General features: G+C 56.8%; 1 protein-coding gene across 2 annotated transcripts in view; it reads left to right on the top strand.

The window, feature by feature from the left end:
• The window catches only part of LOC100328948 (cytochrome P-450), a 40,593-nt gene extending 27,964 nt beyond the window's left edge, over positions 1-12,629 (top strand). The window contains exons 2-9 of one of the 2 annotated variants that reach the window (XM_070061848.1): positions 4,021-4,183; positions 4,283-4,432; positions 5,617-5,777; positions 6,121-6,297; positions 6,909-7,050; positions 8,256-8,443; positions 8,616-8,757; positions 11,353-12,629. In XM_070061848.1, the coding sequence (XP_069917949.1) occupies positions 4,021-4,183; positions 4,283-4,432; positions 5,617-5,777; positions 6,121-6,297; positions 6,909-7,050; positions 8,256-8,443; positions 8,616-8,757; positions 11,353-11,534 (1,305 nt within the window). In that variant the 3' untranslated portion in view covers positions 11,535-12,629. 2 annotated transcript variants of the gene reach the window in all.
• Positions 12,630-13,105: the final 476 nt, after the last annotated feature.

Here is a 13,105-nt window from a genome sequence, read left to right as displayed (position 1 = left end):
GTGGTGGTGGTGGTGAGATTGTCACGGGTGACTCTGCTCATCTGGAGCTGCAGGTGGACAGCACGGGGCATATGGGTGTGAGCCACAGGTGCTGAGTTTCACTCTCCCTGCCATTATTGTCACCTCCTTGGGTGCCCGCCTGTGCCTGGAAGAGAATGAGAAAGGGTGGTGACAGTAAATCATCAAATAGATTGTTGCGTCTGCCATCAAGAGAGAGCAAAGACCAGCCAAGCCAATGCCAGGAGCAAGGGGAGGGGGGAGGGAGAGCTGGAGGAGCTGGCGGGCGCGCTGGTCAGTGAAGCCTGTGATGGGTGCTGTGCTGCAGCGGGCTAGGCTGAGCCTGGGCCTCGGCATGCACACGCACTGCTTCTCTGCTCCCATCCAGCTTCCTGCTGATGCATCCAGGAGGCAGCAGATGATGGCGCCGGTGCTGGGGCCTGCACCCACATGGGAGACCCAGAGGGGGTCTGGGCTCCTGACTTCAGCCGGGCCAGACCTAGTGTGGGGGCATTTGGGGAATGACCTAGCAGATGTAGGATGTCTCTCTCTCCGCGGCTCCGGCCATTCCGGCCATTTGGGGAGTGAACCAAAGGAAGGAAGTCCTTTCTCCTGTCTCTCTCTCTCTCACTGTAACTCTACCTCTCAAATAAATAAATAAATAAATAAATATAACATTTTTAAAAAAGATTAAACATCAAAAGGAGAATGCACTGTAGCAGCAGCTGAGTCTCCAGCAGTGACTGCCGGCTACATCCGCTGCTTTGCATGCTGGTTTATTAACAATTAGCCAGCATCTGCTAACCCATTCCCAGCGGGATAATGGGAATGAGACAGTAACTTCTAGTTCCTCTGCCTCCTCCCCCTGCCAGACCAACCACATTCCTGAATCTTGTCATCTTATTGATTTGAAAGGCAGAGTTGCAGTTCAGGGCTAAGCCAGGACTCTAGAACTCCAGCTGGATCTCCCCCATGGGTGCAGGGGCCCAAGCACTTAGGCCGTCTTCTGAGCTTTCCCGAGTGCAGTAGCAGGGAGCTGGATTCGAAGTGGGGCAGCTGCGACTTGAACTGGGGTCCACATGGGATGCCAGCACTGCAGGCAGCAGCTTTACCTGCTATGCAACAGTGCCAGCCCTTCAAATTCATATATTCATTTGAAAGGCATAATTAGAGAGAGGAGAGAGATCTTCCATCCACTGGTTCACTCCCGACATGGCTACAATAGCTGGGCTGGGCCAGACAGAAGGCAGGAGCCAGGATCTCCATCCGGGTCTCTCCTGTGAGTGGTAGGGTCCTGAGCACTTGGGCCATCCTCTGCTGCTTTCCCAGATGCATCAGAAGGGAGCTGGATGGGAAGTGGAGCAGCTGAGACTCGAACCAGCGATGCTATGGATGCCGGCATGGCAGGGGGGCGGCTTAGCCCCGGGTCACAAGGCTGGCACCTGATCCCCCTCTGTAAGGGCATTTTTGCCAGCGGCAGCTCAGTGGGGACGACCGTGCCTCCGCAGACAGAACCTGCTGTCTCACTGCTCCTCTTCTCTGCCAGGGCTGGCCATCAATCCCCACACAGTCCCTGCTCACCGTGAGAGCCACATTCGCCTTAAGATACGTGTGCATTTGTAGGGGTCTTGGCGGCTGTCTCCTAGCTCACAGGACGCCGGGACCTGTCAGCACCGCCAATGAAGGGGTTTCAGTTTCGGGTGGGGATGGGCTGGCGCTGGTCTCTGGAGACCCTTTCTGCATGGAGCAGTCTAAGACTCGGGTGTCCAAAACATTTCATCAAACGGCACAGGATGTCCACGAGTGTTTGACACATGCGCTTCTCATTTGTTGGAAAGGGCAAGTTAACATCCTGTCACAGCAGTGCAGGAATGTTGTGTCACCTTTGTCCCTGCCGTGACAATGGCCCAGAGAGAACCCACAAAGGTCACCAGGGGTTGGACAGCATGGGGTGTGGCCAGGGCGATGGCTGCTGCCAGCAGCATTCGGTCAGCCCCTGGTCCCACCGTCTGTGGGGCACAGGGGCGCATTCAGGGACAGGAGGCCGAACAGCCCCTGCCCCTCAGGAGCTGGCAGTCGGACTGCAGAGACAGACAAATGACACAGAATCCACGCGGTGACAGTGAGCGCTCCGCTGGGTGGCAAGGGACACACTGAAGACCTGGGCATTTTAAGCTCACTCAAGGGTGGATCGGAGAGGGGGAGAGGGGAGAGGAGGGCGTCCCTGGCAGGCACTGGGAAAAAACTAGGAATGAGACATTCCAGTTCTAGTCCCGGCTGCTCCTCTTCCAATCCAGTTCTCTGCTGTGGCCTGGGATAGCAGTAGAAGATGGCCCAAGTGTTTGGGCCCCTGCACCCGTGTAGGAGTACTGGAAGAAGCTCCTGGCTCCTGGATTCGGATTGGTGCAACTTCAGCTGTTTCAGCCATCTGGCGAGAGAACCAGTAGATGGAAGACCTCTCTCTCTCTCTCTCTCTCTCTCTCTCTCTCTCTCTCTCCCTCCCTTGCCTCATCCTCTTTGTAACTCTGCCTTTCAAATAAACAAATGCAAATGTTAAAATTGATTAGAAAGGCCAGCATTGTGGTACAGTGGGTTAAGCTGCTGCCTGTGATGTTGGCATCCCATATGAGCACTGGTTCAAGTCCCCGCTGCTCCACTTCTGATCCAGCTCCCTGCTAATGGCCGGGGAAAGCAGCAGAAGTGGCCCAAGTGTTTGGGATGCCGGCACGGCAGGCCGTGGGAATACCCACTACGCCACAGCACCAGCCCCAACATTTGCATTTGATAATGAGCTTTTTAATTTCAGTTACAGCTTTGTAATAACACTTTAAACTTTCTAGGCAAATGATCTTGTATTAAGATGCTGTCTTTGTTCAAAATGATTTCAGTATAACAAAAAATATTTTGAACAGAAAACACTTGTTGGTTCAGTGGTCTCCATATGTAGTCTTCTTTTGAGGATGGAGATGGTGAGTTTTAAAACATGCTAACACTTCAGAGAAATCTGTTATTCGTTCATTTTCAGTGTCTTAGCGAGAAGGCAGAGAGACAGAGACACAGAGCAAGAGCTCCTCCTGGCTCTGGTTCACTCCCCAAACAGCCACAGAGGCCAGAGCTGGCCGGGTAGAACCCAGGAGCCTGGAATTCCACCCAAGCCTTCCACCTGGGGGGCAGGGCCCAGGGATGTGGGCCGTCCTCTGCCGCCGTCCAGGTGCTGGCTCAGAAGCCGAGGAGCCAGGCCAGGACCAGGCCCTCCAGCAAGAGAGGCAGGTGCCCCAGCAATGACCCAGCGGCTGCCCAACAGCCGCCCTGACTTCGAAATCCATTTCCCTGCGTGCGGCTGCCTTTGCTCGTGGACGACCTGTGCGACATGGGCCATGACGGGTGGTGAGATGCAGAAGGCACCTGGCTCAGGTGCACAGCTGGTGAGAGGGCGGCCGGGACCCTGAAACAAGAGGCCTCTTTGTCCCAAAGTCCCCTAGACTTAAGCACCTCAACTTGGGGATGGATTTATTGAAGCCGGCGGGAACCAAAGGGCGAGTTGAGGGAGAAGTAGTCAGAGACGTGTCCACACCATGGCGGCCCTGCGGAGCCTGCGAGGGCTTGACGCGGGCTGGGAGCTTCTAGTTGAATGGGATAACTCAGGTGTGGTTGAGCAGCGAGGCACTGAAGGGGGTACAGGAAGGGAGGCAGGGAGATGAGTGAGGGCCCTTCCAGAGACCAGAGCAGGACATGGCACACAGAAGACCCCACATCCCAGCGGGTTGTCGATGAGTCAATGAATGAATGAATGAGCGGATCCAGGTGATTGCTGTGGTGAGCACTGGAACGCCGGCTGTTCGGAATTCAAGCCTTCTGTACTGCTCAGGGCACCAACCAGTGGGGCAGGGCCTTGGGCTGCGGGGTCAGGGCAAGGGGAACGGGGAGGAGGGGGTCGGGGAGATGGCTGTGACCACTCTGTAGCCCACTGTCTCAGGTTCAGCAACTGACTGCCGCCGGCCTTGGGCGGGGTGTGCTTGGCAGCTCCGAGAGAAATACGGGGACGTGTTCACGGTGTACCTGGGATCCAGACCCGTGGTCGTGCTGTGTGGGACGGATGCCATCCGCGAGGCCCTCGTGGACCAAGCGGAGGCCTTTTCTGGCAGGGGGAAGATCGCTGTACTGGATCCGATCTTCCAGGGATATGGTGAGAGCGGGCGCTGGGGGTGTGGTGGAGCTCAGGGAAGGTGGGCCTGAGGTGTGGGGCGAGGGCTGGGGAGGCACCGAGTCTCCTTCCACCCCCCAGGAGTGATCTTTGCCAACGGGGAGCGCTGGCGGGCCCTTCGGAGATTCTCCCTGGCCACCATGCGGGACTTCGGCATGGGGAAGCGGAGCGTGGAGGAGCGCATTCAGGAGGAGGCCCGGTGTCTGGTGGAGGAGCTGCGGAAATCCAAGGGTGAGGCCGCGAGCCAAGGAGACGGGGCAGCGCCCGGCAACCGGAAACCCGAGAGAGGGGCAGACAGGGACCGGGAGGGGTGCGAGCTGTGGTGTCCCAGGACAACTGGGGGTCGCGCGTTGCTGCTTAACTCGCAACCTCGGAAAACCAGCTCCTGGCGACACCGGGACTCACATTAAAGGCAGCAGAGGGGGGCAGGGAAAGCACCGGGTGTTCTGCAAACAGCCAGCCCTGTCCCCTCCCCAGTGAGGCTTGCTGAGCTGAGAGCCAAGGACCAGGTCGGGTGCTGTGCGCTCGGCGGCCAGAGGGGGCGCTAGAGGAACTCTCGTCGGGATTTCTGGAGTCTCCATAAGGGGCTTGGAGGTGACAGTGTTAGCGCCTCCATCTCCTGGATGTGGTCTTTGCCCTCTTTCTTACCCGAGTTTCTCAAGAGTTTCTGAGAGGCTGAGAAGGATGGAGAGAGAGAGAAGCGAGAGCGAGAGAGATCGAGAGACAGAGGCAGAGCCAATGCCTGCAATGGGCAGGATGAGGCAGAGTGGAAGCCACGAACTGGGGTCTCAGCTGGGCAGGGCCCATCACTGCTGCCTTCCGGGGTCTGCACTGGCAGGAGCTGCAGTCAGGAGCTGGGCTGGGCATGGACCCCAGGTGCCCCTGTGGGGGATGGAGGAGGCCCAGCACCAGCCCCCCACGCCCTCCTCCCTACCCCCCACACCACCTCCAGCCATGGCCGGGGCGGGTGTGTCAGGCGGGTGCATAGTCATCAACTCACATCTGCAGAGCAGAGCCCTAGGGGTGGGCAGAAGAGACCAAGGGGGAGCCACAGACAGGGGGAGTGGTCAGTGTTTGATTGGATGCCTGCGGCCCTGGGACTGGTGCTCCAGCCTGGGTCCTGGGAGACCCACTCACTGCACATGCGCTGTGCAGCTGGGCTCTCCTCAGCCTCTCAGTTTGCCCACTTGGGAACCGGGGAGATCACAGGCTGTGCCTTCCTCCGCTGCTGTGGGGAGAAGGAGACAGAGCAGCAGGGGAAGGGCCTAAGAGAGGACCCGACATGAATGTGCACGGGAGGCTGCCAGCTACGGCCGTTCCAGCCGATCATGACTGAGTGCTGGGGTGGTCACACAGCCGCACGTTCCCCAAGCCCGTGACTCTGTGTCTCTCCTTCTGCTGCTGCCTCCTCCTAGGAGCCCTCCTGGACAACACCTTGCTGTTCCACTCGGTCACCTCCAACATCATCTGCTCCATTGTCTTTGGAAAACGCTTTGACTACAAGGACCCCGTGTTCCTGCGCCTGCTGGACCTGTTCTTCCAGTCCTTCTCCCTCATCAGCTCCTTCTCCAGCCAGGTCTGCCTGGGTGGTGGTGGGGTGAGGTGGAGCAGGCAAGAATGAAAGGAGGAGGAGGAGCAGGAGGAAACACAGCCAGGGCAGACACGCAGGAGAGAGCAAACGTGGGAGGAAGACACAGAATGAGAGAAGAGAGTTAGACAGAGAGCAGAGGAGAGGGGCAGGTAGGGGCAGCTACCACAGAGGGACACAGGAGAGAGGAAGGAGCAGAGGAGAGCTGACTGCCAGAGACAAAAAGCAGGTGAAGGGTGGGGGTGGTCCTCGAGGAGGCACAGGTGCCCAGGAGCCCCATCCTCCCGGCCCCGCCCCACATGACCCCACCCCACTCTCTTCTCCCCTGCAGGTGTTCGAGCTCTTCTCGGGCTTCCTAAAGCACTTTCCTGGCACGCACAGGCAGATCTACAGGAACCTGCAGGAGATCAACACTTTCATCACCCAGAGCGTAGAGAAGCACCGCGCAACCCTGGACCCCAGCAACCCCAGGGATTTCATCGACGTCTACCTGCTCCGCATGGAAAAAGTGGGGCCCGGGAGGGGGGAGGGGCATGGGTGAGGGGAAGAGAGTAGAAGGGAAGGAGGAGGATGAGAAAGAGAGGAGAAAATGGAGAGGGAGAGAGAGAGAGAAAGAGAGAGAGAGAGACTGAGGCAAGTGACAAAAACAAAGCAGCAGGGGCAGAAACCCACAGAGCAAGGGTGACGAGGGAAACAGCAAAAAGGTGGAGAAGCAGAGGGCAGGAAGAGAGGCTGGCACTGGGGCACTGGGCTGAGCTGTTCAAGTCCCGGCTGCGCTTCTCATCCAGCTCCCTGCTGATGGCCTGGGAAGGCAGAATGAGATGGCCCAAGTGCTTGGGGATGGAGCTCCAGGCTCCTGGCTTCAGCCTGGCCCAGCCCCAGCTGTTGCAGCCATTAGGGGAATGAACCATGGAAGATGGAAGATCTCTCTCTCTGTAACTCTGCCTTTCAAATAACTAAATCTTATTAAAACAGAGAGAAGAAGCACAGGAGTGCACAGGTGGAGGACAGGGAATAGCAGTGGATGAGACAGAGTGAGAGACCCAGAAATGGATGGTGAGAGACAGGCGGCTGGGCTCCAGCCTTGCTAACCCCCCCACCCCCACCCTGGGAATGCAGGACAAGTCCGACCCGAGCAGCGAGTTCCACCACCAGAACCTCATCCTCACCATGCTCTCGCTCTTCTTCGCCGGCACCGAGACCACCAGCACCACCCTCCGCTACGGCTTCCTGCTCATGCTCAAGTACCCACAAGTCACAGGTGGCTGTGGACGGGCTGCTGTGTGGGGGAGACGTTAGGCTCAGGGATGGCCCCCACCGAGCCAGTCCTGCGGGTGGGTGAGGGAAGAGCCTGCGGATCCGAGCTGGACCCACTGGGCCCACACCCTCAGTCCCCCTGCACACTCCTGGGTCCACTCTTCGAGTCATCCAGGGACACAGGTGTGTGTTCAGGGAGGCGCGCCCTGACCCTCTGGGCGGTGACAGCGGGACGGCCTTGACTCAGCAGCGCCCTCGTGTGCTCACCCTTGTCTGCAGCGGGCTTCCTCCCCTGCCCCTTCCCCAGCTGCCTCTCAGGCCTCACCACCCACGCAGCCTTCATGTTCCAGGACAATAATCCCCCCGTTGTGTCACCCCTGAGTCCTCACCATCACGCCCCCACCCATTCCTTCCTTTACATCCTCAGTCCTCGCCAATGTGTTCACTCTTCATTCTTCCATATTCCAGCCATCATCCTTCACGTCACTGGTTCACTGGGCTCATTGCCTTATGTTCCAATGGGCTGTTCATGAACGGGTCCATCCAGTTAATTCATAAGTGAATACATCCAAACACTCTCTGGCTCGTCATTCATCATCAGTCTATTTATGACTGATCTGAACATTGATTGGTTCATTTACATATTCCCATTATTTATCTTGTTGTCCATGGATTAATCTATTGATCTATTTCTTTGTTACACCCCTGAAAGTCTGGCATGATCCCTCATTACCTACACACACTAAGTACTAGTTCATTTTCTCCTCACCTTAGAGAGGAGTTCTGACAGGAGTTCTAAATCTGAAATTCCTGAGGAACTGTGGGGTGTGTTTATGTGTGTGTGCATATCTCTGTTGTACCTGTGTGTGAACTTGTGTGTGCATTTGTATGTCACCTTGCATGTATATGTGCACGTGTGTGCATCTCTGTGCACCTGTACACTTCTGTGTGCATGTCTATGTGTGCACCTGTGCGTGTGAACTTGTGTGTGCACCTGTGCATGTGGGAGAGAACCCACATCACTCATCAGATTTCCAGGCTGAGAATTCTTGTTCCTCCCTCCTCCCTTTGCTCCAGGCTGGGACTCTGAGGGGCACCAGTGGCCTCAGCTTTGACGCACGTGTCTCCTGGCCCACGGCGCCCTGGAAAGCAGGGTCTCTGCTGAGATGCCTCCTGCTTGGGGTTCCCTGGCCCCGCTTTTCCTTGCAGAGAGAGTCCAGAAGGAGATCGAGCAGGTGATCGGCTCCCACCGCCCTCCGGCCCTCGATGACCGAGCCAAAATGCCCTACACGGACGCGGTCATCCACGAGATCCAGCGGCTCGGGGACCTCATCCCCCTCGGTGCGCCCCACACGGTCACAAAAGACACACAGTTCCGAGGCTATGTCATCCCCAAGGTGAGGCCAGCGCTCACCTGCCACTTCCTGTGGCCTTCCTTGTCTTCCTAACTCCAAAATGCAGCCTCTCGTTGGTTCCCGTTGTGTCTGTTTTTTTGGGGGGTTGGGGGGGTGCAGGAACCTGCATGGGGCCAGGGGCCGGCCCCCTCTCTAACCTTTGGACCTCCCTCAGAACACAGAAGTGTTCCCCGTCCTGAGCTCGGCTCTCCACGACCCGCACTACTTTGAAACGCCGAACACCTTCAACCCCGGCCACTTTCTGGATGCTGACGGGGCCCTGAAGAGGAATGAAGGCTTTATGCCCTTCTCCCTGGGTAAGCTCAACCTGTGGCCCGCCCCCAGACCCCAGACCCCAGAATCCAGGGCCCTGCCCAGCCCCTTCTGGGTATGTTCCCTGTGGGATCCCAGCTGCCTGCAGGAGCCCAGCCCACTTGTCCTCCCTCTTTTAAAAAATTATTATTCTTCAATATGTATTTATTTATTTGAGAGAATTAGAGAGGGAGAGACAGAGGGACAGAGATGCAGAGAGAGAGAGAGAGAGAGGAGAGAGATCATCCATCCTCTGGTTCACTCCACAAATGGCCAAGGCTGTGCCAGACCAATGCATGGAGCTTCTTCCAGGTCTCCTATACGGGTGCAGGGCCCCAGGCACTGGCCGTCCTCCACTGCTTTCCCAGGCACATCAGCAGGGAGCTGGATCATAAGTGGAGCAGATAGTACTAGAACCAGCACCCATAAGGCTTTACCTGCCACACCACAGCACTGGCCCCTAAAATTATTTAAATTGTAGATCTTTTGGGATACCCTGTGGTAACCTGATACATGTAGTCAATTAGCAATGATCAAATCAGGTTGGTTAGCATCATCAACTCCTTAAACATGATTTAAACACCATCTGTCATCACAACAACCCCTCTAGGGGGCTGCAGAAAAGAGATTAGGTCCCCAAGGCAAACTCTGGGCAAGGAGGACCTGGGGCGAGGACTTTAACCTCACCACACTGAGTGAGATGACTTTCTTCACAGAGAAAGCCTGCAGAGCCCTACTCAGAGCTCACTGCCCTATTGGGACCCAAAGAACAGCTCACAGCAGGCACCTTAGACACAGCCGGGCAGTGCTTGGGCGATGCCCAGCAGATGGCCACTTCTGGGTCAGCAGGGTCAGGAAGGTGTGAGAGGTGGAGTGGAGGTCAGTTCCTCCCTTCACAGTCCTATCCCAGGTCCAGAGAGAGGTGGGGTGGGGGCGGAGAGGAGTACAGACAGGGGTGGAGAGGAGGATGAACAGAGATAGACAGAGACAAGGAAAGAGATGGGGCCGATGGCTGAGAGTGAGCGGTGAACAGGACACAGTGGCAGGGAGAGAGAAGGCTAAGGAGGAAGGAGGAAGGAGAGGGAGAGGTAGAAAAAAGGGAGTGATAGGAGTAGAGAGGGAGAAACAAATGAACAAGAAATAGTGTGCTTCGGACAGAGATGAAAATGGAGATTGAGAGAGAGAGAATCAGATCCATATCCAAAAGACAGAAAGGTAAAGATGAGATGGGCATAGACAAAGAGGCAGACTCCCACAGGCGTGAGAGTCAGAGATGCCAAATGGTGCCCCAATGGGCAGCTGCTGGCCGAGGGGGGGTTGGGGGAGAGATACACACTTGGGCTGGCCTGCAAAATCTGGGCCACAAAACCTGTTCTGGAAGGAGAAGCAGGCCAGAGACTGCCCTAAGCACTGATGACTCCTTTCTGCTGCTTTCTGGCTGGGCCGAAATGACACAGACCCTTGCACGGTCACCTGTCCGACCACCCGGACTCAATCTTCCAACCACTAGAGAGGGTGGAGGGGATGCCAGGAGACCCACATACACACTGGTCCTTTGAGAGACCCAAAAGTGAGGGGTGAGGCTCTGTGTCTGTGCTTGAAGTCCCAGGTGCTCGCCCAGCCTGGGGTCTACAACCTCCTGGGTGTCCTACACCCCCGGACCCTCTTCACTGTGGCAAGCCTATTCACAATTTCAGTCAATCTGGGGGTTGTGTTTTTTTTTTTTTTTTTTTTTTTTTTTTTTGACAGGCAGAGTCAGGCAGTGTCAGAGAGAGACAGAGAGAAAGGTCTTCAAGGTCTTCCTTTTTCCGTTGGTTCATCCCCTAAAAGGCCGCTACGGCCAGCGCATTGCGGCCGGTGCACTGCACCAATCCGAAGCCAGGAGCCAGGTGCTTCATCCTGGTCACCCAAGCGGGTGCAAGGCCCAAGGACCTGAGCCATCCTCCACTGCACTCCTGGCCACAGCAGAGAGCTGGACTGGAAGAGGAGCAACCAGGATAGAATCCGACACCCCAACTGGGACTAGAACCCAGGGTGCCGGCACCGCAGGCAGAGGATTAGCCTAGTGAGGCATGGCACTGGCCTAGGGGTTGTATTTTTTTAAGTTCCTGAAGGCTGTGCATCTTAGGCTGAGAGCTGAACACAAGGCAGACACGTGGTGCCAAAGACGCCTGCCTGCCTCCCCCGCCACGCATGCTCCCAGGGACAAACAAAAATAGACACACCTGCAGGATTCCTCACAGGAGCTGGGTGATTTGCCAAGAGTTCTTACCATGATAACTTCTTTTGAGCTCACAGTAGCCCTGTGAGAGAGGTACCATTCTCCACCATGAGAAATCCTGACTAGGTAATACACACACACACACACACACACACACACATCCAGCCGGAAGTGGCTCCTTCACCCTGTAGGCTGCTGAACCATTTGGGAATCCGACAGTAACTCCAGTCTCGGAGATAACGTGCCACACACGTCCGAAGGCTGGCCCCCGGTTTCAGGGGGTTGGGAGCCCTCCCTGAGTTGCAGGTTAAAGGTGGAGCCCATGCAGGTCTGTTGCTATGGACACAGGTGAGTGATGTGGGCCACTCTGTGTCCACAGGGAAGCGCATTTGTCTGGGCGAAGGCATCGCGCGGACCGAGCTGTTCCTCTTCTTCACCACCATCCTGCAGAACTTCTCCATCGCCAGCCCCGTGCCTCCCGAGGACATCGACCTCACTCCCCGGGAGAGTGGCGTGGGCAACGTGCCCCCGAGCTACCAGATCCGCTTCCTGGCCCGCTGAAGGGGCCACAGGGACACTCCCCCTGCCCCAGTCATTAGGTGTCCCCGCCTCTGTAGAGAATGGCCCCAGACTCCTCCCGCATCTTCCTGCCTCTCAGACCTGGGGCCAGCCAGGACCCTCTCCTTGGTCTCCACGGTGTGAGGAGTCCTCTTTGTGGTCCCATCTCCTTCCAATGGGCTGCGGCTTTTCCAAAGACTCAGGAAACTGTTCTCTTCCTCTCCTCCCTGCGTGCGGCACCGGCCCCAGCTGCTAGGTCAAGGATTATACCCAGTTTGCAGTTGAGGGACAGAGGCCAGGCAAGGTGCCAGCAGTCTGAGATCACTGTGCCCCTGAGTGGAGGAGAGAGAGCCACGATGTCGCCACAGCCCACTCTTTGCAGTCACGTAGTTAGGTTAAGATGCAGCCCACACAGCACGCACGAAGCCGTCAATTTAAAGGGATGGTTTTGTGATTTTCTCTCCTCCACAAGGTCCTCACAACCAAGGATCTAGTAGCAAACCGTGCCATTGCCCCAGGGGAAACCCCAAACCTACCAAGCTGTTGATGTCCCAAATAAACGGGGGTCACACCTCTGAGGTCGGCTGTGCCAGGTTCCTTGCACCTCACATGGCATCTTGAGGCCCAGGGATGCCCCCCCCAACTCTTGGTGACCTCAGCTATATCTTCCATTTGTGGAAGGCCCTGGGCTCCCTGAGATGGTCCCTGAGACTCAAGCAGACACACACACAGCCTGCCCTCCTCGGGCCGGGGGTGACCCCTGCTGTTTTGCGTGTGACCTGTTTACCGTCAGGTCCCTGGGGAAGGCCTTCTGGTGAGACCCTGTCCCCTCCATCAGCGCCCACTCTGCTGTGCTGTTCATGGACCCACTTCCCACAGCTGGGGCAGTGTGTGGCATGTGACAGCTGTGCAGAAGGACTGCTCAGGGATGCATGGATGCATGAATGGATGGATGCATGAATGGATGGATGCATGGCCAAATGAGCCACCTCCTAGACCACCACAAGATGGAAACCAGGCCTCCTCCATCAGACTGTGGTACCATCTCCATATCTCGCTTTCTTCTGATACCAGAATAAATTCCTGACCCTAAAGGACCCGTGACAGCCCTAGTCTTACCTCTCGTACTGCAATGCCACCTGTGACAAAACTGGCTGAGCGCCCTCCTTGGGGCGGAGCCACATCCACACAGCCTGCACACATTCTACCCTTTCCAATGGGACAAGCTAGGCAGTCCAGGGCCCTGCCTGTGACGACACCGCCACACCAGCGCATGGCCAATACCAAGCAGGCAATACCCCTGGACCAGCGGGAAGATCCTTTCTCCAGGCTGTGCCCAGGGTGAGCCAGGAAGAGTGGACCCTGCCCCCTCCCCCTGGGCACCGGTAGCGACGGCCAGGACAAGGGGGACAGCAGAGATTTTCCAACCAGGAACCTGCAAAAACCCAGAGGCAGGGACACAGCTGGGAGTAGAGACAGACAGAAAGAGAAGGCAGAGAGGCAGAGATGCTGAAAACCAGAGAGAAGTGGAGACCAGAAGAGGCACCGACAGGATGGATGCAGAGGGCGGCAGA

This window comes from Oryctolagus cuniculus, chromosome 18, assembly GCF_964237555.1.
Source record: "Oryctolagus cuniculus chromosome 18, mOryCun1.1, whole genome shotgun sequence".
Lineage (NCBI taxonomy): Eukaryota > Metazoa > Chordata > Mammalia > Lagomorpha > Leporidae > Oryctolagus > Oryctolagus cuniculus.
Note: the sequence above shows the minus strand (reverse complement) of the source record. Positions and strands in the feature narration are given on the sequence as shown.